At 48.2% G+C, this 23,817-nt stretch overlaps 2 protein-coding genes across 3 annotated transcripts in view; both read left to right on the forward strand.

Moving 5' to 3' along the window:
• Positions 1 to 23,817, forward strand: part of PUS1 (pseudouridine synthase 1) — a 364,184-nt gene that overhangs the window by 313,938 nt on the left and 26,429 nt on the right. The gene's annotated exons all lie outside the window — the stretch shown is intronic.
• Positions 1 to 23,817, forward strand: part of ULK1 (unc-51 like autophagy activating kinase 1) — a 110,938-nt gene that overhangs the window by 81,159 nt on the left and 5,962 nt on the right. For both annotated transcript variants that reach the window (XM_063144390.1, XM_063144392.1), the window contains exons 17-27: positions 1,667 to 1,812; positions 3,187 to 3,273; positions 6,064 to 6,326; positions 7,576 to 7,760; positions 10,733 to 10,836; positions 11,006 to 11,149; positions 12,301 to 12,488; positions 15,441 to 15,619; positions 16,709 to 16,827; positions 20,641 to 20,798; positions 22,198 to 22,333. In XM_063144390.1, coding sequence (XP_063000460.1) covers positions 1,667 to 1,812; positions 3,187 to 3,273; positions 6,064 to 6,326; positions 7,576 to 7,760; positions 10,733 to 10,836; positions 11,006 to 11,149; positions 12,301 to 12,488; positions 15,441 to 15,619; positions 16,709 to 16,827; positions 20,641 to 20,798; positions 22,198 to 22,333 — 1,709 coding nt within the window. The remainder of the gene's footprint in view (positions 1 to 1,666; positions 1,813 to 3,186; positions 3,274 to 6,063; positions 6,327 to 7,575; positions 7,761 to 10,732; positions 10,837 to 11,005; positions 11,150 to 12,300; positions 12,489 to 15,440; positions 15,620 to 16,708; positions 16,828 to 20,640; positions 20,799 to 22,197; positions 22,334 to 23,817) is intronic.

Below are 23,817 nucleotides of genomic sequence, written 5' to 3' on the forward strand. Positions count from 1 at the left end.
ATCCATTTAAAAACAACAATTGTGGGGTCCATTAAAAACAAACTTAACGTTGTTAAATGCTGTTAAAATGCTGTTAAAAATGCCTGGGAGAAGAGAAACATCTTTGCCATGATAACGATGACTGTGTGGGCAAATTTGTGCCTGTGGCATAGAGCGCCCGGCTTGGGAAGCAGTCAAGTCACACCGGATGTGTGGCCCCAGGCTGGGTGACAAATCCCTTCCATCCTGCGTGGGTGGCTCCTTTTCTTACGTAGTCGCTTGGCTGTCTCACTCGTCGATCTCACAACAGCCCTATCGGAACCCGGGGCTTCTTCTCTATGGCTCTTCCTAAGCAAGTGGGGAAAGAGCCATGGGAGAGGAACACCTTTAAAACAGCTTGGAGGCCCCAAGTGGAATTGAATCAACTTTTTGGCAGATATTCGTGTCCGATAAACGCAGGAGGAGGCAGGTCCCCTCCAGAGTACGGCCTCTTGAAAAGGTGAGTTCTGTCTCGAACTCTTCGCCCTGTGCCTGCCATAGCTCAGGTCTCTTCAGAAAGGACAGGGCAAAGACCTTTGTCAGTAATGGGCAAAAACCATAGCCAGGAGTCGAGGTCAGGAATTAAACTTTCAAATCGGGACGGCAGAGTTGAGACTTGCGCAGGCAAGATGGAGGGAGTTTGACTCACCCTGATCCTCCTCCAACTGATCTTTCACTGTTGCAGCTTCAGACTGGTCTTGGCTTTTCCTCTTTGGCATCCCTCACCGGCCTTACGAAGGCCGTCCCCCGCCAAGTAGCCCTGACGTCTGAGGCCACACAAGTCTCACGATTTCGACCGTTGGCACGCACACCTAGTACACGACCATTTCACTTGTTTGGTTTACAACGCGGGTGTAAAAGCAGCAAGTTGGCTGGAAAATATTAGCGTTTCTGAAGAATACCTCCAGTATCAGAGGCAGTAAGCCTATATGCACCAGTTGCTGGGGAACATGGGTGGGAGGGTGACGTTGCACCGTGCCCTGCTTTGGTGGTCCCTGGTCGACAGCTGGTTGTCCACTGTGTGAACAGAGTGCTAGACTAGATGGGCCCTTGGTCTGATCCAGCAGGGCTCTTCTGATGTTCTTAAGAATTACCACATGGCTAAAGTGGTGTGTGTGTGTGTGTGTGTGAGAGAGAGAGAGAGAGAGGGGACTGACTTCAGCCCTCCCTCCCTAAGTGAGTTCCAGCAGATTTTTTGGCTGAGTGGGGACTTAAAACCAGCCTTTCCCACTCCAAATCTGACACTTCACCCTTGAACCACATTGGCTCCCCAGTGCAGGGCCGGCCCTACCGTTAGGCAGGGTGAAGCAGTCTTCTCAGACGGCAGATGCTGAGAGGTGGCAGCGAGGAGTTGGAGGAGAAAACTGTGCCTCATGGCCCTGCCCTTTCCAGCTGTCCTCCAGTTCAATGACAGATGCTGCTGCATCCCCAGTGTTGAAGAAACAGCCTAGTCCGCTTTTGTACATGAAATGGGAGAGGGCGCCATCTTGCGCTTCGCCTCAGGCAGCAAGATATCTCGGGCCGGCCCTGACCCCCTGACCTCTTAATGAGGCTAGCGATGCAGAAGACGTGTGTTACCTGTTGCTTTCCTTCATGCCTCATCGCTGGCTACATTGTCGGGAATAACTGAGCTGTGCTTCCCTTTCAGGTCTGGGATGGTGAGGAGATCGAGTAGTACAAGCCCGCTTGGCTCCCTGAAGGCCAGCCCTTCCCCTCCTTTCGCTGCTGGAGAACACGGAGCCTCCCGAAGATTCTCTTTCGGCGGTGCAAAGCCTTATACGCCGTCGCCCCAAGGTAAGCTGCCGACTTTGTCCTCCTGAGCTGTGAGAGCAAACGTCACCCATATCAGCCTGCCCACACTTTGAGATCTGAAGGAGCGGGTCTTCTCACAGGGTGCTATTTATCCTAAGGCCAGTCCTGTATGTATACACACACACACACCTGACACACACAGCTTTTCTATTGCTACAGAGCTGACTCGTGTGTGTATATTCTTTGTATATCTTTTAGATATTCTTTGGACGTCTGAAAGCACTCATAATATTTATTACCTTATTTCTTCGATTGTAAGACGCCATCGATTGTAAGATGCACATTAATTTCATTACCACCAACAGAAAAAAAGCTTTGATTCTAAGAATAATAATCACACCTGTGATTCTAAGACGCACCCCGTTTTTAGAGATGTTTATATGGGGGGAAAAGCGTGTCTTAGAATCGAAGAAATACGGTATTTATTTATTAAATTTTTATACCGCCCCATAGCCAAAGCTCACTGGGCGGTTTACAAAAGTTAAAAACAGTGAACATTAAAAAGTATACAAAATTTAAAACCATCAAAAATATATAAAAAAACCAGTTTATTCTCCCAGCATTTTAACAGTCTATAAATAAATTTTAACTTGGTGTTTTAAATTTGTAATTTTGCATTGCTGCTGTTTTTATCTGGTTGAGCTTTTATATTGTATTTTATATTATGGTTTTATACTGTTGTTTCATACTTTGAATGTTTTTAATTTTTGTGAACCGCCCAGAGAGCTCCGGATATTGGGCGGCATAGAAATGTAATAAATAAATAAATATAAAACAGTATCCATTTAAACAACAACAGATCTGGGGTCTGTTAAAAAACAAACAAACTTAGCATATGTTGTTAAATGTTGTTAAATGCCTGGGAGAAGAGAAAGGTCTTGACCTGGCGCCGAAAAGATAACAATGTTGGTGCCAGGCGAGCCTCATCAGGGAGATCATTCCAGAATTGGGGGGCCACCACTGAAAAGGCCCTCTCCCTTGTTGCCATCCTCCGAGCTTCCCTCGGAGTAGGCGCTCGGAGGAGGACCTTAGATGTTGAGCGCAGTGTATGGGTAGGTTCATGTTGGGAGAGGCGTTCCATCAGGTATGGTGGTCCCAAGCTGTGTAGGACTTTATAGGTTAAAACCAGCACCTTGAATTGGGCTTGGAAACGTATAGGCAGCCAATGCAAGCGGGCCAGTATCTGAGTGAGCCTGTATACACTAGATTAATTCTATTTTGGCAATCCGCCTTCTTTCCTATTTAAATGTCCAATTGATCAAATTGGAGGGCCGTTACACCTCTTTGCTCTAAGGAAAGCTAATCACATTCGAGTTTATAATTTATGGACTTTCTTCTTTCTTTTTCTTTTTAAAGTTGGAACGATTCCGGAACAGCCTGACAAGAGTGTTAGCCCTTCTCCTCCTCTCGGAGCAGAGATGAGAAGCCGGGTGCCCATAGCTGGTACGTTTTCGATGGGTTTATTTTGAGATTTCTCTCTTCCTTTGTATTCTTGTCCATGTACAGGTGTGGTGAGTTTGTAAGCGAGCAGAAATATGGACTTCACAGATTTAGTAGTATTCAGCAATACTACATGTATTGTAGTATTACTAAATGTAATACTAAATGTAGTATTCAGCAATACTACAAATGAGAAAGATCTTGGAATTGTTGTAGATCACAAGCTGAATATGAGCCAACAGTGCGATATGGCTGCAAGAAAGGCAAATGCTATTTTGGGCTGCATTAATAGAAGTATAGCTTCCAAATTACGTGAGGTACTGGTTCCTCTCTATTCGGCCCTGGTTAGGCCTCATCTAGAGTATTGCGTCCAGTTCTGGGCTCCACAATTCAAGAAGGATGCAGACAAGCTGGAGCGTGTTCAGAAGAGGGCAACCAGGATGATCAGAGGTCTAGAAACAAAGCCCTATGAAGAGAGACTGAAAGAACTGGGCATGTTTAGCCTGGAGAAGAGAAGATTGAGGGGAGACATGATAGCACTCTTCAAATACTTAAAAGGTTGTCACACAGAGGAGGGCCAGGATCTCTTCTCGATCCTCCCAGAGTGCAGGACACGGAATAACGGGCTCAAGTTAAAGGAAGCCAGATTCCGGCTGGACATCAGGAAAAACTTCCTGACTGTTAGAGCAGTGCGACAATGGAATCAGCTACCTAGGGAGGTTGTGGGTTCTCCCACACTAGAGGCCTTCAAGAGGCAGCTGGACAAGCATCTGTCAGGGATGCTTTAGGGTGGATTCCTGCATTGAGCAGGGGGTTGGACTCGATGGCCTTGTAGGCCCCTTCCAACTCTGCTATTCTATGATTCTATGATTCTATGATTCTCAAATGCTGCTAAGAGACCTGTGTAGGCTAATACAGTGAGTAGATCCTAGGAGGCTTTAGCTAATGAGAGGAACAAAGGTCCACAGTGCAAGGGAACTTTTGGCTGCAGAAACTTTTCAAACTCCTTCCAAACTTTGGATTTTCTCACCAGGCACTCAATCCAACACTGACAGCTAGCAGAAATATTTTTAAACAAAGAGTGTTGGGCGTAGGAGCGCAAACTGATATAACAGCGCTCACATCCTTAAGAACAGCGAAATGGCTAGCTAGCACAAAATACCTACACCAACTTGAGAAATACCTATCAGTACCCATGAAAATGGAACACCGGAAAGCCCTTACACGTTTAAGGTTTGAACAAATGGATACTGTGATGAAATGGGGGAGATTCCACGGCATACCAGTAGAAGACAGGTTATGTGTTTGTGGAGAGCCAGTTCCAGAGGACATAACACACTATGTATTTGACTGCCCCTTATATATAGATACAAGGAAAAGTTATTTAGAGCCTTTTTTAACGAAAGTGAAATACTGGGGAGCTAAGGAAAAACTGAGTTATCTATTATATTCAACCAACCCATATGTGATACAAAGGGTTGCACTATTTGCAGTGAAAGCTAATACATGTAGAGCAAAGTTTTTAGATACTATCGGTGTGTGTTGTTATAAAGATTCAGAGATATAAATGAAATGTCATTGAGAAGCAATTAAAGGTTTCTGTGTGTCTGCTGTGCTCCAATCTTACTATCCTTTTAGTAATGCATGTTACGTTTTTGATAGCTCTGTAATTTTTAACCATATGTAATTTTTATCATGTATAGTATAGCAAAATGTCAAGTTTGTATGTGTTGCAATGATCTGTGGATTGAGCAATAAACATATTGATTGGAAATCTAATGAGAGCAGGCCTCATTCCTTGGATGGGCTGCTCATAGTCAGCCTTTTCTCATAGAGTAGAGTCTTGTCCCAAGAGGAGCTGGGAGGTTTTCACTCCTAACCAGGCACCAAGGAAGGCAATTGGTTTCTCAGCTTAGATGGGAACCTACGGGAGGAACCTTCCCCCTGCTTTTTCTGAGAGGGGAGAGGGATGCAGCCTGTCAGCTCCTGAGAGAGAAGCAGGCTGCTAGCAGGAGAACCTATAAGATGCAACGCACAGGGTTTGTGCTTTGGCCTCACTCCAGGAAGAACCGCGCAACTGGCCTGGAGAACCTGCTCTGGCTCAAAGGGATGGGTTCTGCCTATTGTGGGCCCACCGATAGACACCCAGTTATGACAAGCATGTTCAGAGGAGGGCAACCAGGATGATCAGGGGTCTGGAAACAAAGCCCTATGAAGAGAGACTGAAACAACTGGGCATGTCTAGCCTGGAGAAGAGAAGATTGAGGGGAGACATGATAGCCTTCTTGTCACACAGAGGAGGGCCAGGATCTCTTCTCGATCCTCCCAGAGTGCAGGACACGGAATAATGGGCTGAAGTTACAGGAAGCCAGATCCTGGCTGGACATCAGGAAAAACGTCCTGACTGTTAGAGCTGTACAACAATGGAACCAGTGACCTAGGGAGGTGGTGGGCTCTCCCACACTAGAGGCCTTCAAGAGGCAGCTGGACAGCCATCTGTCAGGGATGCTTTAGAGTGGATTCCTGCATTGAGCAGGGGGTTGGACTCGATGGCCTTTTAGGCCCCTTCCAACTCCACTATTCTATGATTCTATGAAAGCTTGATTAGATGGAAGGCGTTGCCAACTTTGTATATTCTGCATCCATTTTCCATCAATAAACTGTCATCTTTTTGCACAAGTGGCTTGTTTTCATCTTGATAACCAAAAGAACCTGACTGATGACTTGAGCCGGGCAGAACCAGAACCAGACTCAACACAACAGCTAAATACCTCTCTGCTTTCCCCGCTCCAGGTGTCTCAGTGCCTGACTCTTCCCTGCGAGGGATGGGCTCCCGTCTCCACAGCGCTCCCAACCTGTCCGATTTGCATTCCTGCCGGCAGAAGATTACCAAGCAGTACTCGGATCCCTTGGTTCCCCATTTCAGCCACGCCCCGGCCGGCCCAGCCACGCAGGCGCACGGCCTGCCACCTTGCCGCCCGCCGAGGTCTTCACCAAAGCTCTCTGAATTCATCCAGCGGAGCCCTTTGCCAACTATTATGGGCTCTCCGACAAAGGTATTTCCCCCCCACCCCGGGCGATCTAGAGCAGCGGTCTTCGACTGGTGGGTCGTCACCCAAAAGCGGGTCACAAGATCAGTCCAAGTGGGTCTCAGCAAAGCTGTTGCTGGAGGAAAATTGTAGAAGTGGGTCCCATCTTGGTGGTTGCAAGTCGGAGGTGGGTCTCGGGCCTGGACCACTTGAAGATCACTGATCTCGCTTGCGGTCTTGTCAAGCTGTAATCTGGGACGTTGTGTAGAAGGGAAACGCTCTTTAAATAGCACGAGCAATGAACCCCGGTCCCTGAGCCATCTCTGTTCTTATAAAGCCAACCTGATTTCCAGTGCGATATTTTCTCAGAGTTTGTACTGTGTGTCCATTTGGAATCCCATCTTTATTTATTTATGTATGTATGTATGTATGTATGTATGTATTTATTTATTACATTTATATACCGCCCCATAGCCGAAGCTCTCTGGGCGGTTTACAACTGTTAAAAGCAGTGAACATTAAAAAAAAGTATAAAAAATAAAAAAATATATATAAAAACAACAGTATAAAAACTATGGTATCCATTTGAAAACAGCAGTTCTGGGGGCTGTTAAAAACAAGCAAACTTAGCGTTCGTTGTTAAAAGCTGTTAAATGCCTGGGAGAAGAGAAAAGTCTTGACCTGGCGCAGAAAAGATAACATTGATGGCGTCAGGCGAGCTTCATTGGGGAGATCATTCCATAATTGGGGGGGCCACCACTGAAAAGGCCCCCTCCCTTGTTACCATCCTCCGAGCTTCCCTCGGAGTAGGCACTCGGAGGAGGACCTTAGATGTTGAGAGCAGTGTACAGGTAGGTTCATGTCAGGAGAGGCGTTCCGTCAGGTATTGTGGTCCCAAGCCGTGTAAGGCTTTATAGGTTAAAACCAGCACCTTGATTTGGGCTCGGAAGCGTATAGGCAGCCAATGCAAGCGGGCCAGAATCGGTGTTATATGTTCGAACCTCCTTGTTCCAGTTATCAATCTGGCCGCTGCATTTTGCACAAGCTGCAGCTTCCAAACCGTCTTCAAAGGCTGCCCCACGTAGAGGGCATTGCAGTAATCTAATTTGGAGGTTACCAGAGCATGGACGACTGAAGCTAGGTTATCCCTGTCCAGATAGGGGCGTAGCTGGGCCACCAAACGGAGTTGGTAGAAAGCACTCCGTGCCACCGAAGCCACCTGATTCATGACTATCTTTCTCCCCTTCTCCCTCCACTTTTTTTTTTTTAACTACAGGTTATGTCTCCTTTTGAGTTCAACAAAACCCCGAGTTCCCAAAACCTGCTCACCCTCCTGGCCCATCAGGGCGTCATGATAGCCCCGACGAGGAACAAGACTCTGCCGGACTTGAAGGACGTGGGCCATTTCCATTGCCAGCAGGCAGGGCTAGGCCTGAGGCCTATGGAGGAAGCCAAGGGCAGGTAACAAAACCCTATTCCTTGCGTTCTTTCTGCATTCGCTCCTTAAGAGCTTTAGGATAGAAGGCCTAACCATTTTTTAAGCCGATATGATACTTTCCTGAAGGATTGATCCAGTCTGTTGGGATCTTCAGAACTCTTCCTGAAAGTCCAACGAGTTCTCCATCTTTTGGTTCTAGAACAGTCAAAGTGTTTACATCACCACTGCCTGTTGCATCTATTATGTCAATTATCTTGGGTTTCCCATCAGTTGTAATCTGCATGCCCGGGGCTCCGGGGTCCACACCCGTGTCTAAAACGGCCAGTAACACTCCCTGCCCGTCATATTCCGGGTACCAGGAAAGGAAGGAGGCAGTGCCGGTCTCCTTCTTGGGCAGGAGCCCTTGGAACAGGAACTGCTCCTCTCCGGTCCCCGCCGCCATGTTGGATAAGGAGAGAGGGAGGTTGGGGAGAAGAGTGACCAGGTATGCGCACGACACGGAGAAGAGAGAGGAGGGCCCCCCGCGCAGTCCAAGGTGACGTAACGGCTCTGGCAAACAGAGAACGGGACTACGCGAGAGGAGAACGAGACAGAGGCTTCTTTCCCCGGCAGGCCCCGGCAGACGCTGGTCCCTCAGCCAATAGCACTTGAGCGAACTGATAAGCACAGGCAGCGGGTGTGTATATGCGCCGCGAAAAGTGCCGGCACAGATTCCCACAAAACCCTATTCAGTATCTCACGTTATGTGTCTTGCTTTCAAAACACGTTCGGCAAACGTTTTTGCTTTTCCAAACATGTTCAGACGTCTTTTGCCTTCCGACATGTTCCGTGTGCCGCTTCAACATCTCACATTGCGTGTTTGGCTTTCCGGTGGTTTGAGGGTGTGGGGATCTTCTCTGCCCTTTTTTTAAACATCTGTGGTGCCTTTCACTAGCATCAAGTCCATCTCTACGACACCTTGACATTTCCACACACAAGAGCCCGATAGGGGGATTTCCGGGGCTAAATTGGGCAGGTGATGCCACTTCCATCTGGCCTGCTGTCAAAGGATCTTCCCATGATCCTCTGCTGCCGCCCCCTCAGAAATATGACTGTACGTTTCCTTTTGAATTGCTTTTGGCCGATGGCTGTTGCAACGTTCTAAGGAACAGAGCCGGGATGGGTAACTTGTGGCTCCCCCAGAGAGGTCTTTGGACTGCAGCTCGTGCCATCCCTCTCTGTTGACTAGGGCTGATGGGAATTGTAGTCCAACAAAGTCTAGGGGGCCACAAGTTGGCCACCCCTGGAGTAGAGAACGCATTTCAGAAACTCAAAATTAAATTTCAGTATAAAATGACTGGGGTAAAAAGCTTATAGCTAGCATGATGCTTGTTTGGGGACGAGGAAGAGGAAAAGAAAATGGTCTAGTCTGTTTTATGACTGACTTCCCAAGCCTGTTTGCTTTACCTCTGCGTGGGGCGAGAGCAGTGCGCCGCGCATGTACTGGCATTCTTCTGGCCCATTGCCCGTCAGCACCATTGGATGTTAAATGGCTGGGGCATTCTGGGAGATGCAGTCCAACACATCTGGAGTGCCCCAGGTTGAGAAAGGCTGCCTTAGAGGGAGCTGCCCCACAGTACAGGGGAGGGGGCAGGCCTATAAGTCAGCCTACTAATTCCCCCTGGCTACAAACTGTTTGTTGTTTCTTTTATACTTTAACTCTCTCTCTCTCTCAATCTTTTCAATATTTGGGGCTGATTTTTTTTAATTACTTAAAAACTTTGAAAACATGAATGTTGTAATAGTTAAAACCCGCACTCTGCAGTGCTGAATCATGATGTGAAGTTTGGTTGAAATTGATCCAATGGTATTGAACAGTAAAACTTTTTTTAAAAAAGCAATTGATCGGCCGCCTTTTGGGTTCAAGATGGCGGTTGAAATTTTCACTATGTCTAAAACCATTCCAGACAGAGTAGAACAAATCCTAAAAAAAAATCATGACAATTGTTTGTGGTTTTCCAATCTGCTGTTAGAGCAGTATGACAGTGGAACCAGTGACCTAGGGAGGTCGTGGGCTCTCCCACACTAGAGGCCTTCAAGAGGCAGCTGGACAAGCATCTGTCGGGGATGCTTTAGGGTGGATTCCTGCATTTTATTTATTTATTTATTTATTTATGCATTTTTATGCCGCCATTCAGCCAAAAAAGGCTCTCACGGCGGCTTACAAACGTATTTCTTGACAGTCCCTGCCCACAGGCTTACAATCTAAAAGACATGACACAAAAGGAAAGGGGATTGGGAGGGAGGAGGAGGGGGGAAAGGAAAGCAAATTCAGGCACTACAATCTTAGTTGCAAAGTTCAGCAGTTAAAGTTGGCAGTTGGCAGCAGGAGGGAGGGGGCTTTCAGCTGGAGCTGGACCCAGGCACGATGGACAGGTGCCTGGCTGCTGCTTCCTCCCTCACTGGTGGCCTCTGCAGAGACAGTTGGTAGCAGGAGGAAGGGGGCTCTCATCTGGAGCTGGACCCAGGCACGATGGAGAGGTGCCTGGCTGCTGCTTCCTCCCTCACTGGTGGTCTCTGCAGAGACAGTTGGTAGCAGGAGGGAGGGGGCTCTGAGCTGGAGCTGGACCCAGGCACGATGGAGAGGTGCCTGGCTGCTGCTTCCTCCCTCACTGGTGGTCTCTGCAGAGACAGTTGGTAGCAGGAGGGAGGGGGCTCTCAGCTGGAGCTGGACCCAGGCATTGAGCAGGGGGTTGGACTCGATGGCCTTGTAGCCCCCTTCCAACTCTGCTATTCTGTTCTCTGATTCTAAGTATCAGGACAATGCCTTGGGGCTGAAAGACATTCAGCAACCCTGCCTTGTAACACCCCAGATGGGACTAGTGAGTCTGATGAATCCAAGCAACCATGCAATAAATCTTAAAAAGTTGCCACACAGAGGAGGGCCAGGATTCTTTCTCGATCACAAGGCCAAGTCTACCTGCTCCTCCAATGCGCCGTCTTCTGCTTTCTTCAGGTCGCTCAGCACCGGCCGCCTCACTGATCTCCTCCTGAAGGCTGCTTTCGGGGACACCGGCAGCAACGACAGCTTGAACAACGAGAAGCCCATGGAGATCGCAGGTACTGGAAGCCAGGAAGCTTTGGGGGGGTCTGGTGGCAGCGTTTGGGTCTTTCTTCAGGCTCCCCGAATGGCTGTTCTTAGCGGCTCCTCGGCATGCAACATCTCTGCTGTGCAGCGTCTCCTTCGCCTTCATTTGAGGCGCTCATCTTTCTTGCTCTTTCTCTGCAGCTCCTGCTGCTGCCTGTGGAGGAAACCTCCATGCGGGGGGCAGGGATCGGGGCTCAGCCAGCCCCTCTCCGGTGGTCTTTACGGTTGGATCCCCTCCCAGCGGGACGACACCGCCACAAACCACCAGGACCAGACTGTTTTCGGGTAAGGGGCGCTTTTTGCTGCCTTGGTACTAATGTCTGAAAGGGAATTGGAGCTGCCTTCGGAGTTGTGGTCCTTCTTTTGGCAGCCAGAAATCTTCTCTGTCTCTCTCTGTCTCCTGGGCACACAGTGGAGAGGATGTAGCTCAAGGGTTGGACGTCTGCTTTGCCTGCAGAAGGTCCCAGGTTCGATCCCTGGCTTCTCCAGAAAGGAATCCTGCCTGAAACCCGGGAGAGTTGCTGCCAGTCAGTGTTGACAATACTGGGCTAGATAGACCAAGACTCTGACTTCATATAAGGCAGCTTCCTATGTCCCTGCCTTCCACTGGAGCTCTGTTTGAGCTCTAGTGCAAAAATGGAGGGCATTTGCTTCAGGGGGTAGTAACAAGGGAACAGGGCCTTCTTGCTGGTGGCCCCCCAATTATGGAACGATCTCCCTGACAAGGCCTGCCTGGCGCCAACATTGTTATCTTCTTGGCACCAGGTTAAAACTGTTCCCTCAGGTATTTGGCAGCATCGCATGAGTTTAATCAGGTGCTGGATTGTTTTTTGGTTGATGGTTTATAAATTATTTTTAAAAATATTTATTTATTTATTGCATTTCTATACCGCCCAATAGCCGAAGCTCTCTGGGCGGTTCGCAAAATATATGTTGTCATTGTGGGTGCGGTCTGTCGATACGTTTTTATGCAAATGGTTTTACGCTTGGTATATAAGGTATTTTTAAAATGTTTTTAATCTTTGTGAACTGCCCAGAGAACTAAGGGATCTTCTATTATTATTATTATTATTATTATTATTATTATTATTATTATTATTATTATTAGAATTAGAGCTCCATGAGTGCATCCCAGCTGAATTGGGAAGCTCCAGGTGACATGGAGCTCTGTTCACATCCCTGGTGTTTATGTCATCATTCGCCTGATGGGATTTATTAATACGTCTGTGTGTAGACTTTCCTTTACGGTGGTGATCAGTAAAGATAAGCGAGGATTAAAACGTTATCATTAAACGGGAATCTGTTTATCGCTGGTGTTGTGTAAATTTAGCAAACGGAACAGGGAGGGAGCAAGTAGCTTTTCCTTGGCCAGACTGTCTTAGGTTTCACATCCTGATAACCTTTTGTATCTTCTTTTATTTTGACTTTTTCTTTAGTGGGATCTTCTAGCTCCCTAAGTTCTGGAGGATCTTTTAGTGGGCGGCACTTTATCATGGGCGCTGGCGGGGATGTCCACGAAGCTCCACTGGGTCTCAGATATACTTTTGCCGATCCCATCGCTGCCAACCTGGAAGGAGCAGTTACCTTCGAGGCCCCTGAGCTACCAGAGGAGACACTGATGGAAGTGAGTTCTCTCTCTCTCTCTCTCTCTCTCTCTCTCTCTCTCTCTCATGCGCGCACACACACACACACACACACACACACTCCTGCTAAATTGCAAAGGATTGAATCAGTGATGTCAGAGTGTCCTCCGTCCATATCAGGAGTTAAAATGACACCTGGTATTTGGTCGGAGATGCCCCCCAAAAAGGCAAAAGCAGCGAGGTATTTATTTATTACATTTTTATACCGCTCAATAGCCGAAGTTCTCTCTGGGCGGTTCACAAAACTTAAAACCATAATAAAACAACCAACAAGTTAAAAAAGACAAATGCAAAATACAGTATCAAAAGCACAACCAGGATAAAACCACGCAGCAAAAATTGATATAAGATTAAAGTACAGAGTTAGAATAGTAAAATTTAAATTTAAGTTAAAATTAAGTGTTAAAATACTGAGAGAATAAAAAGGTCTTCAGCTGGCGATGAAAGGAGTACAGTGTAGGTGCCAGGCGGACCTCTCTGGGGAGCTCATTCCACAACCGGGGTGCCACAGCGGAGAAGGCCCTCCTCCTAGTAGCCACCTGCCTCACTTCCTTTCGCAGGGGCTCACGGAGAAGGACCCCTGAGGATGACCTTAGGGTCCGGGCAGGTACATATGGGAGGAGGCGTTCCTTCAGATAACCTGGCCCCAAACCGTTTAGGGCTTTAAATGTCAATACCAGCACTTTGAATCGGGCCCGGACCTGGACTGGCAGCCAATGAAGTTGGAAAAGGACTGGCATAATGTGGTCTCGCCGGCCAGTCCCTGTTAGTAAGCGTGCTGCCCTGTTTTGTACCAGTTGAAGTTTCCGGACCGTTTTCAAAGGCAGCCCCACGTATAACGCATTGCAGTAATCCAAACGAGAGGTTATCAGAGCATGGATCACTGTAGCTAGGCTATCTCTGTCCAGATAAGAGCGCAGTTGGTATATCAGCCTAAGCTGATAAAAGGTGCTCTTTGCCACTGAGTTCACCTTTGAAGGTGAAAAACCAAATCTGACGCGTTTCTGACCCTGAGCTCCTTCCCTGAGGGGGTAGAGGATATACCTTACATTGTAGAAGTAGATGATAGAGTCCAAGGAGATGATATGTGTTACATTGCAGGAGCGAAGCAGATGATATACAGTACACTGTGTTAAATTACCCAGAGGAAGGACCTAAGGCTCCAGAGCGCGTTTTTCATATTACTTATTTATTTATTACATTTATATCCCGCCTTTTTTTCCTCCAAGGCGTCATATATAATCCTCCTCCTCCTCCTCCTCCTCTCCATTTTATCCTCACGACAACAACCCTTTGAGGTAGGCTGGGCCGAGAGTCTGTGACTGGCCCAAAGTCACCCAGTGGGTTTCCACGGCCGAGTGGGGACTAGAACCCGGATCTCTCGACTCCCAGTCCGAAACTCTGGCCACTACACCACATCCTTCGTTGTGTAGGGATGTGTAGACGTTTGTTGCTAACCCTTTGCATTTTTTAGCATCTCCGGTGGAGTTTTCTTTCCTTTTTCTTTTTTGGCTTTTGCTTTCCAAAGGAAACGGAATGTCAGGCTCTTTAAATCATAGCAGCCGGTGATGTTCATGTCATTTCCACCTCTCAAAATGGGAACGCCCGAGTCATATCTGCCCTTTCGCATTATCAATAAAACGTGTGTGTGTGTGTGTGTGCATTTAAATATAACCAGACATCCTGGCTGGCCAGATACTCTTTGTTTCATGTTTCTTGTCTCTGCCTCCTGAACGCACAGAGCGATGCAATCTCAAGCGAGCAGAACTAAAATTAGACCGAGGGCCTCCGGCTGTGCTGACGCTCAGGGAGAAGGGATTCCAAGCCGTGTTGGCGTCTCTCTGTGTGTGTCCGTGTGTGTGTTTCCTTTCTTTCCCCCCCCCCTAAATACTCTCTCAATGCGTCGTGCTGTTGAGTTGGAAAGCCGCCAGCTTCCCACCCACTCCCTTTTAGACGGGAATTGAACTCAAAACCCGTTGCGACTCTTCATCTAGACGGAAGCGTGATTGATCGTTAAGTCAAGCTATCCATTTGTGGCAGGAGGGGGGAGCGGAGGACACCGTGGAAGGAAACTAGGTCACCTCTCCATCTTTATTCATAATCTCTCAGTGGTTTCTATGGAGCTGTGTAAATGCTAGCTATGTACCAGTCTCCATTCTGGCACGTTTCTGCAACAACAGCAAGAAAACGTATCTGCTAATTTTGGAATGTTGAGTGTATTGGCTAAGTTACAGATGATGCAGATTTGACATCAGTTCCCTTTGAACCCAAGTCAGACTGGGAGCCATGAGAAAGTCGGTTCCTTTCTCTCCTGCTGGCTCACCACTGACCCAGAGCCACATTGGTGTCATATCTAAGAGGGAGCCAGTGTTCAGTGGCTAGTAGCCTTGATTGCTTAATGGAGCCTCCATAGTTAGAACTTGCTATTTACTGTGTAATCTGTACAGCACCATGTACATTGATGGTGCTATATAAATAAATAAATAAATAAATAATAAAGCAGTATGCTCCTGAATAAGTTACTGGGAGCACAACAGCAAGAGAAGGTTTTCGCCTGCATGCTCTACTTGCAGGCTTTTGGGACGCTTCTCTCGGGCCACTAGGTAGAATGACCTAGGTCAGCCTCACCCAGTACAACTCCAGTCAGCCGCAGCCAGCCAGGCCGATGGTCCAGACAGCTGAGAGTTGTTGTCCAAAACATTGGGAAGGGATGCGGGTCTAGATGGTTCTTTAGTATAATGCTGCAGGAGTTGTTCCTAGCCGTCTTCTATCTAGCCTTGTCGATGGAATCTTACGGGTTCGCAACTTGAAGCCCCCAGCCTCCCAGGCTGGATTTTGGCCTCAGGGTGTTAGCCCCGGCGATGGCTGCCGGCTAAAACTGAGCTGCAGCGAAATCCTTCACGGCCCCCTTCTTCTTGTCTCCCCGGCGACAGCAAGAGCACACCGACATCCTGCGCAGCTTGCGGTTCACCCTGGCCTTTGTCCACTACGTGATGGAGATCGCCGCCATCAAAGGCAGCGCCAGCGAGATGAGCAGTTCCGTGGCCTCTGAGTACCAGCTCCAGGAGAGCGTCGTGGCCGACCAGATCAGCCTGCTCAGCAAGGAGTGGAGGTAAGTGGTGAGATTCAGGAAGACTCCCAGTCCAACACTGGGATTGGATCCGGGTTCTAGTCCCCACTCAGCCATGGAAACCCACTGGGTGACTTTGGGCCAGTTACAGACTCTCAGCCCAGCCTACCTCACAGGGTGGTTGTTGGGAGGATAAAATAGAGAGGAGGAGGATTATGTACGCCGCCTTGGGTTCCTTGGAGGAAAAAAGGTGGGATATAAATGCAACAACTACAACACCCCCTCCCCTCCCTGTAAGGATATACAGATGGATTTGAATTATTTTTTCCCCTGTTATGCAGAAAAATAGGCAAATAATTCCGTGTGAACCTTTGCGACAGCTTATATAATTTATGTTAGTACATAAGTTTTAGCATCTCGTCCCCTGTTCCATTTGACTTTTCGCCGCGTATATTTTGCAGCCTGCCATATGTCTATGCAGAAATTTGCGTATTTCCCTGTGAATGAATTTGCGTAAATTTTGGGAATTTTTTTTTAAAAAAAAAATAATAATCAGAAGGGCGCAGACTCCATGCGGCCTGGGGAAGTCGAGTCACAGTGGATTCTGCAGGTCGGATTCATCGAAATCTAAACTCATTTTAGGAAAGGAAGGAAAGGAACCTTTCGTGCAAGCACTGAGTCATTACTGACTCTTGTAGGGGCGCCAGCTTTTGCGGACGTTTTCTTGGCAGGCCTTATAGCGGGGTGGTTTGCCGTTGCCTTCCCCGGCCATTATTACCTTTCCCCCAGCTAACTGGGTACTCATTTTACCGACCTCGGGAGGATGGAAGGCTGAGTCGACCCGAACCGGCTGCCTGAAACAAGCTTCCGCTGGGATCGAACTCAGACCCTGGGGAGAGTTTCAGCTGCAGAAACTGCTGCTTTACTGCCCTGTGCCACACAAGGCTCATTAAACTCATTTTCGCCCGTCTCTAAATTCTCTAGCATCCCTACTCCCTCGGATAACCTCTACCAGACGATGCTGGGCTAGATGGGCCGGTCCCCATACCCAATATCTAACAGCTTCAAGTGTTTGCTGTGCAGCGATGAGCGTGGCAGCACCATTCATCTGTCTTTGTGTTTCTTCCGCAGCTACGCAGAACAGCTGGTGCTGTATCTGAAGGTGGCAGAGTTGCTGTCTTCCAGCCTGCAGATGGCTATAGAGCAGATCCGGGCAGGCAAGCTGTGCCTCTCCTCCACCGTCAAGCAAAGTAAGGGCTCGTGCGTAACACCCGCGGAGGAATCCCCGGTTCTCCCATCCTAACGCTTCGCCCTCTTGCCTCCTTGTGCGCTTCTTTAGTGGCCCAGAGCAAGAGGATTCTGGGAGAAATGCACCCTTCTCCCTTCTTGCAAGGAGCAGTTCTCAGTTCTACCTGCGGGATCGCCTTTTCCCGTACAATCCGCCCCACACCCTCAGGTCCTCTGGGAAAAATCTGCTTCAGCTAGCAAAAACCAGATTAACAACCATTACCCACAGGACCTTCTCTTCTGCTGCTCCCAGACTGTGGAAGGGCCTGCCGGAGGAGACTCGTCAACTTAACAGTCTACTAGCATTCAAGAAAGATATCAAGACTGATCTCTTCCGGCAGGCCTTTCCAGTGGGATTTTAAGATGTTTTTAGGGTGTTTTTGGGATGTTTTTAACAATGTATATTATGTTTTAATTGGGTGTTAGGTATTTTATCGTTTATTGTTGCTCCCCGCCTCGATCAAAATGGAGAGGCAGGCGAGAAATAAATGTATTATTATTTTTATTATTAGAAAGGGGATCATGGGTGGAAGGGTGCTGTTGCACCATGTCCTGCTTGTTCATCCCTGGTCGACAGCTGGTCAGCCAGTGTGTGAACGGAGCGGTGGACTAGATGGAGCCTCAGTCTGATCCAGCAGGGCTCCTCTTACGTTCTTAGGGTGGGCCTGCGAGGGAAATATGGAGCTTGTGACAGCCTGTTGGCGAAGGGGAAGCAGCCCCCGATTCACTTTGCCACCACGTCTTGACAACATCTCAGAAAGAGACCGTGGCTCAGTGCTAGAGTGCATGCTTTGTATGTGCCAGGTCCCAGGCTCATCTCCTGGCTTCCCCAGGTAGGAGGATCAGGTAGCGGAGGACAGGAAAATGCTCTCTTGCTCTCTCTGTGTGGGCCTGAGATCCCGGAGCAGTTCTACCCGACAAAGCAGACCCATTTATTTATTACATTTATTTATTTATTTCATTTATATGCTGCCCCATAGCTGAAGCGGTCTTTGGCGGTTTACAAAGATTAAAAGTCTAAACATTAAAAATCAATATACAAAATTTAAAACCATAAAAACGGCAAACATTTAAAACGATTAAAAGAAAAAAGAAAACTCTCAGCCAGTCCAAAGCTAGTGCTGGAGTCGGTTTAAACTCATCATATGCTGTTAAATGCCTGGGAAAAGAAAGAAGTCTCGGCCTGGCGCTGAAAAGATAACAATGTTGGTGCCAGGTGGGCCTCATTGGAGAGATCGTTCCGTAATTGGGGGGGCCACCACAGAAAAGGCCCCTTCAATGGAGTACATAGGTCGTGGGAATGGTAGTTACACGCTTTAGGGTTTTGCAGGCAGTTAAATTAGGAGCAGACTTCTGTGATTATTCACTCCCTAATGATCTGATAACACAGCCGGAGTAGGCTTGGGCTATGACTAGGAGCTAGTAAATAAAAGCCATATGATTGGTAAATCGGCTCCCAAAACTACCATGCATATGCTTTTGAAGGCAACACTTTTTACAAGCCTACACCACTCAAGGACCTTATCTATGCTTCAGATGTAATTTGGGAGTCATGGTAAGATTAATTTTTCCGTGTGAGCATTTTAAGGGAGTGTTGTTTTAGATCAGCCTTCCTCAACCTGGGGCGCTCCAGATGTGTTGAACTGCATCTCCCAGAATGCCCCAGCCAGCTGGCTGGGGCATTCTGGGAGATGCAGTCCAACACATCTGGAGCGCCCCAGGTTGAGGAAGGCTGTTTTAGATTATACCATTTTGTAAACGTTAATTAGGTGTGTTTTTTATCCCCCAGTTTCTCAGAGACAGGAGGGAACGCTAAGTCCCCCATTTCTACTGGTGTATCCTCTCCCTTGTAGTTAGACACTAGTGGGATAAGTTGAGCAGACAGTCTGCCTTCCATGACCACCTCCTCCCATTACAGTGGGTCCAGTTTGGAAGATCAACCTTCCTTGCGCGTCTTTGTTCCTCTCTGTCTCTCGCAAGGGGCTCTGTTGTTTTGCTTTGTGTGACGCTGCTGCGGGCCCCCACATGCCTTCAGATTGCCGGTCCGGAATGTGCATCGGCTGATCCGCATGTCTCAGCGCTTCGCTATGTGCGAGGGCTTAATGATAATTGATGTGGGTGCAGCTTCCTAATTACATGTTGTGCCGGCGCTGTTAAATAATAATGCAGCCGCTCAGCAAGCTGAATCATTCGTTTCTTGGCCAGGGATTTGTTTCTAAGGGTAGTGGAGGAAAATGGCGGCGCTAGAAAAGAAATGGCATTGACGCGTTCGTATATATTTTAATTTGTTGGTTTCGAAAAAGGAATCTGTAGCTCCTTTTTCAGTTGATAAAATGTACAAAGCAACGTACATTTTATCCAATGGACAGGCGTCATTTTAAAAGCAAAAGTGGAAGGAATATCAAAAGAAGATAAATGGATTCTTCCCGTGGTGCTGCTGTACAACAAATCAAACGGAAAATGACTCTTTGTTTTTCTTAAAAAAACAAAACACTCTGGCAAATAAAAAGGTGCCTAAAAACCTAACAGAGGGCACTACACATAAATCTTTCTAGGGGGGATATTTCATAAATGGGGTAATGTTGCCATGGAAAAGGTCCTCATTCTGGTTTCCACCTACTTCACCTGTAAAAGTAGGAGAACTTGGAGAAGGGCCTTTGAAGGTCTTAGTGAATTTGTTTTATTTAATTAATTACATTTCTCTCCCGCCTTTCTTCCAAGGAGTGTAAGTGGTCCTCTTCTCCCCCCACCCACCCCATTTTACCCTCACAACGACTCTGCAAGGTAGGTTAGGCTGAGAGACGTTGAGCCTGTTCACATGTAACGGCAGCAAATGGTGGGTTAATGAACTAAACCACCAGGCATGTGCCAAGCATGTGCCAGAGCCTTTTTGAATAACTTCCAATCGAAAGTTGCTACGTGACATCCGAACCCAGGCACTTTAGTTTAATCATGGGTTAAACAACCCGCAGATAATCTAACTACTCGTTTTAGGTTCATTTGTTTTTAGCCGTGTATATTTATTGTTTTATACTGTATGCTTTTATCTGTACGCCACCCTGAGATCTTAATGATATAGGGCAGGATACAAATGTTATAAATAAATAAATAAATAAATAAATAGGTTATCTGTGAGTCATTTAATCCATGATTAACCTATAGTGTCCGGGTTCGACCGTCATGTAGAAACCCCCAATCTGCTTGAGGAAAGGTTGAATATTCAAAATGGCTGTGGAATTTGCCTGGCATGCACATTAATTAATTAACCAACCCACAATTTGCCACCGCAGTGTGTGAGCCGGGTCATTAGGGGATTTGGACCTGGATCTCCCCAGTCCTAATCTGACACGTTAGTCCAGGGGTGGGGAAGTTGTGACCCTTCAGATGTTGTTGGACTGGCAACTCTCGTTGGCCCCTCCAAGCCAATATGGCCAGTGGTTGGGGATGATGTAGTTCAACACTATCTGGAGGGCCCTAGCTCCCTTCCTGCTTTTACTGCTACACCACACCAGCCATATGGGTGCAGGTGGTCCTTCAAACACCCTGGCCTTATAAATAAGCCAACTTTTTCCATCACGCTTAGTCAAATATGGTTTGGTCAGTTGACAATGTTGGGTTGGGTGTCTCAGCCCAAGGTTAGGCGTACCCTTGCAAGCACTGTGTGTGAGAGAGAGAAAGAGGGACAACCGATTTGTGAATGAGGAGCAGCAGGAGACGGAAACTCTCCAGCACGGCGGCGCGACTAGCTGGCTCTTCTGCTTTCTCCTCTTTGCTAGTTGTGAAGAAGCTCAACGACCTGTACAAATCCAGCGTGTCCTCTTGCCACTGCCTGAACATGAGGCTGCAGAGGTGGTTCTTGGATAAGCAGAAGCTGATGGACCGCATCAACAGCATCACGGCCGAGAAGCTCATCTTCAGCCACGCCGTGCAAATGGTAGGGAAGGTGCTTCCGGCGTGCGGCTGGGCTCTGGGCGTGCATGGGGGTGGAGTGTGGTGGCATTTGCTGAGCCCTAGCTCGAGGAATTCCACACCGCTTCAGCTTCGCCTCCCCAGGGGGCTGCCGCACGGATTACCAAGGCCAATGTTCAGGAGCAAGGGATCGGTGGGGCTTGCTGAGTGAAAGAGGAGGCCACCATCCTCTGGGGTGCCCTCTTTGCATGGGGCACAGCCTCTCTGGCGGGGAGAGAGAGGACTCTGGCTTAGTAATGGCAGAAGGACCTAGTTCCAAGCCCTGGCCTCTCCAGGGATCAAAGGATAGCCGGGAGCTTGGAAGGTCCTCTCCTGGAAGCCTGGAGAAGCTGCTGCTGGTCACAGTACCGGCCAGAGTGGACCAATGGTTCAACTTGATATAAAGCAGCTACATCTGGCTTTCCGGTTTGTCTTTGGTGGGCGGTGGGCGGGATGCACTCCCTCAAAGTCCTCTGCAAACCAGTGAGTCCAGTATTCATTGATTTGAGTTGAGTAATACTCCGCCTTCCTACCAATGAAACATAAACAATGGCACTCGAAGCAGCTGCACACCAGTACCGTGAATGGTCAGGAGCAGCCCTAACAGGAAGGATTTCCCGAGATGCTCTAAGTGAAATTGGTGGTCCTTGCGGCTCATTGGTCCCTTCCTCGCCGTCAGGCCTAGGCAAGTGCCGTCCGTGTCTCCCACTTCTGAGACCTCTGGTAGACCTGGGCCTCCTGTTTAGCTGCCATCCCGGACTCCGGTTCTTCATGTTCTCCTTCCCAGGGGCCAAAGCGTGGAGAGGTGGCCTCAGTCTGTGCTTTCTGCCTTCACCTTTGAACCATTTCCTCCCCCTGCTCTTTGGCAAAGGCCACCGATAGCCAGCATAAGGGGACACGGTCCTTGTTTTAAAAAGGCAGGCGATGCCGCCTGTCACGAAGACAAGTTGGCCCATGGCAACCCTCCTTCAGGAGGGCAGGACAAGGAGGCGGCCAGCCCCCCGGAGCCTCTCTGGCCCTCCTTCTGCTTGTCCAGAATGCCAAAGTAGATGGAGCAGCCACACCTGTCTACCTGTTTAGGAAGCTACCACAGTGGAAGCCGATTCAGTGGGGTGGTGTATCCGTTCCGGGTTTCCATCAGAACCAGTCCGAGCTCTCAAGGAGCTATCCAAGGTGCTTTGCAATTCTGACCGGAGGTGACTGAAACCCGGAGCGGATTTCCCGCCCCGCCAGCCTCGGCGCCTCCCGCTTCCACTGCGCTACCATGAAAATTGGCACTGCACCTGCGGGACAGGCCAGATCTTTGCCCAGGTGCGGGTCCAATCCACCGAACCGATGTTCAGTGGCAGGATAAGGATAACAACGGAAAGCTTCCCCCTCTCCAGGTTCAGGCTGCAGCGCTGGACGAGATGTTCCATCACCGAGAGGACTGTGTGCAAAGGTACCACAAGGCATTGCTGTTGATGGAGGGACTCTTGAACATCATCACTGAGCAAGGGGACGTCGAGAACATTAATAAATGTAAGGACCCGTGGTTGCAAGCCTTTGGGGAACCAAAGGCTTCCAAATCACGTGAGGTACTGGTTCCTCTCTATTCGGCCCTGGTTAGGCCTCATCTAGAGTATTGCGTCCAGTTCTGGGCTCCACAATTCAAGAAGGATGCAGACAAGCTGGAGCGTGTTCAGAGGAGGGCAACCAGGATGATCAGGGGTCTGGAAACAAAGCCCTATGAAGAGAGACTGAAAGAACTGGGCATGTTTAGCCTGGAGAACAGAAGATTGAGGGGAGACATGAGAGCACTCTTCAAATACTTAAAAGGTTGCCACACAGAGGAGGGCCAGGATCTCTTCTCGATCCTCCCAGAGTGCAGGGCACGGAATAACAGGCTCAAGTTAAAGAAAGCCAGATTCCAGCTAGACATCAGGAAAAATTCCTGACTGTTAGAGCAATACGACAATGGAATCAGTTATCTAGGGAGGTTGTGGGCTCTCCCACACTAGAGGCCTTCAAGAGGCAGCTGGACAAGCATCTGTCAGGGATGCTTTAGGGTGGATTCCTGCATTGAGCAGGGGGTTGGACTCGATGGCCTTGTGGGCCCCTTCCAACTCTGCTATTCTATGATTCTATGATTCTAAGAACCTGGAAGCGTCTCACGTTTTTGTTTTTAAGTGTTAGCTCAAGGGGCCACTTTCGGCATTCCTGTTTTTAACGCCTCTTCCCCCAACCTGGTGTGTTGGACTACAACCCCCATAATTCCAGACTCTGTTTGAGAAATTCTCTTAGCTAAATGAGAATTCAGGAGTAGCAGGACATCGGCTGGGGGAACAATAAAGGATCTCTTCCGTAATCGGAGGCAAAAGCCAGAGCCCGCTGCTGTGAACTGCAGAGCAATTTTACAAGCTTGTAAGACGATCGGTCACTGCATTTCAATTCGTAATGCATAGTAATTCAGTTCACAACACACCGCGCAGATATGTACGCTGTCAATATTGCTGTTGCTGGGGTGAGATGACAACAAACTACTCTGTTTCCCCGAAAATAAGACAGTGTCTTATATTAATTTTTGCTCCCAAAGATACGCTAGGTCTTATTTTCAGGGGATGTCTTATTTTTCCATGAAGAAGAATACGGTACACATTTATTGTTGAACAAAAAAAAAAGGTCTTATTTTCGGGGGGATGCCTTATATTACAGCGAGAGGCAAAACTGGAAGTAGGTCTTATTTTCGGGGGATGTCTTACTTTCGGGGAAACAGGGTAAGAACATAAGAAGAGCCCTGCAGGACCAGACTAAGGGTCCATCTAGTCCAGCACTCTGTTCACACAGTGGCCAGCCAGGGACCCACAAGCAGGACACGGTGCAACAGCACCCTCCCACCCATGTTCCCCAGCAACTGGTGTATATAGGCTTGGAAGGAAAGGAACCTCTCGTGCAAGCACTGAGTCATTACTGACTCTTGTAGGGACGCCAGCTTTCGCTGACGTTTTCTTGGCAGGCCTTAGAGC

The sequence above is a fragment of the Elgaria multicarinata genome, chromosome 18 (assembly GCF_023053635.1).
Source record: "Elgaria multicarinata webbii isolate HBS135686 ecotype San Diego chromosome 18, rElgMul1.1.pri, whole genome shotgun sequence".
NCBI classification, from domain to species: Eukaryota; Metazoa; Chordata; class Lepidosauria; order Squamata; family Anguidae; genus Elgaria; species Elgaria multicarinata.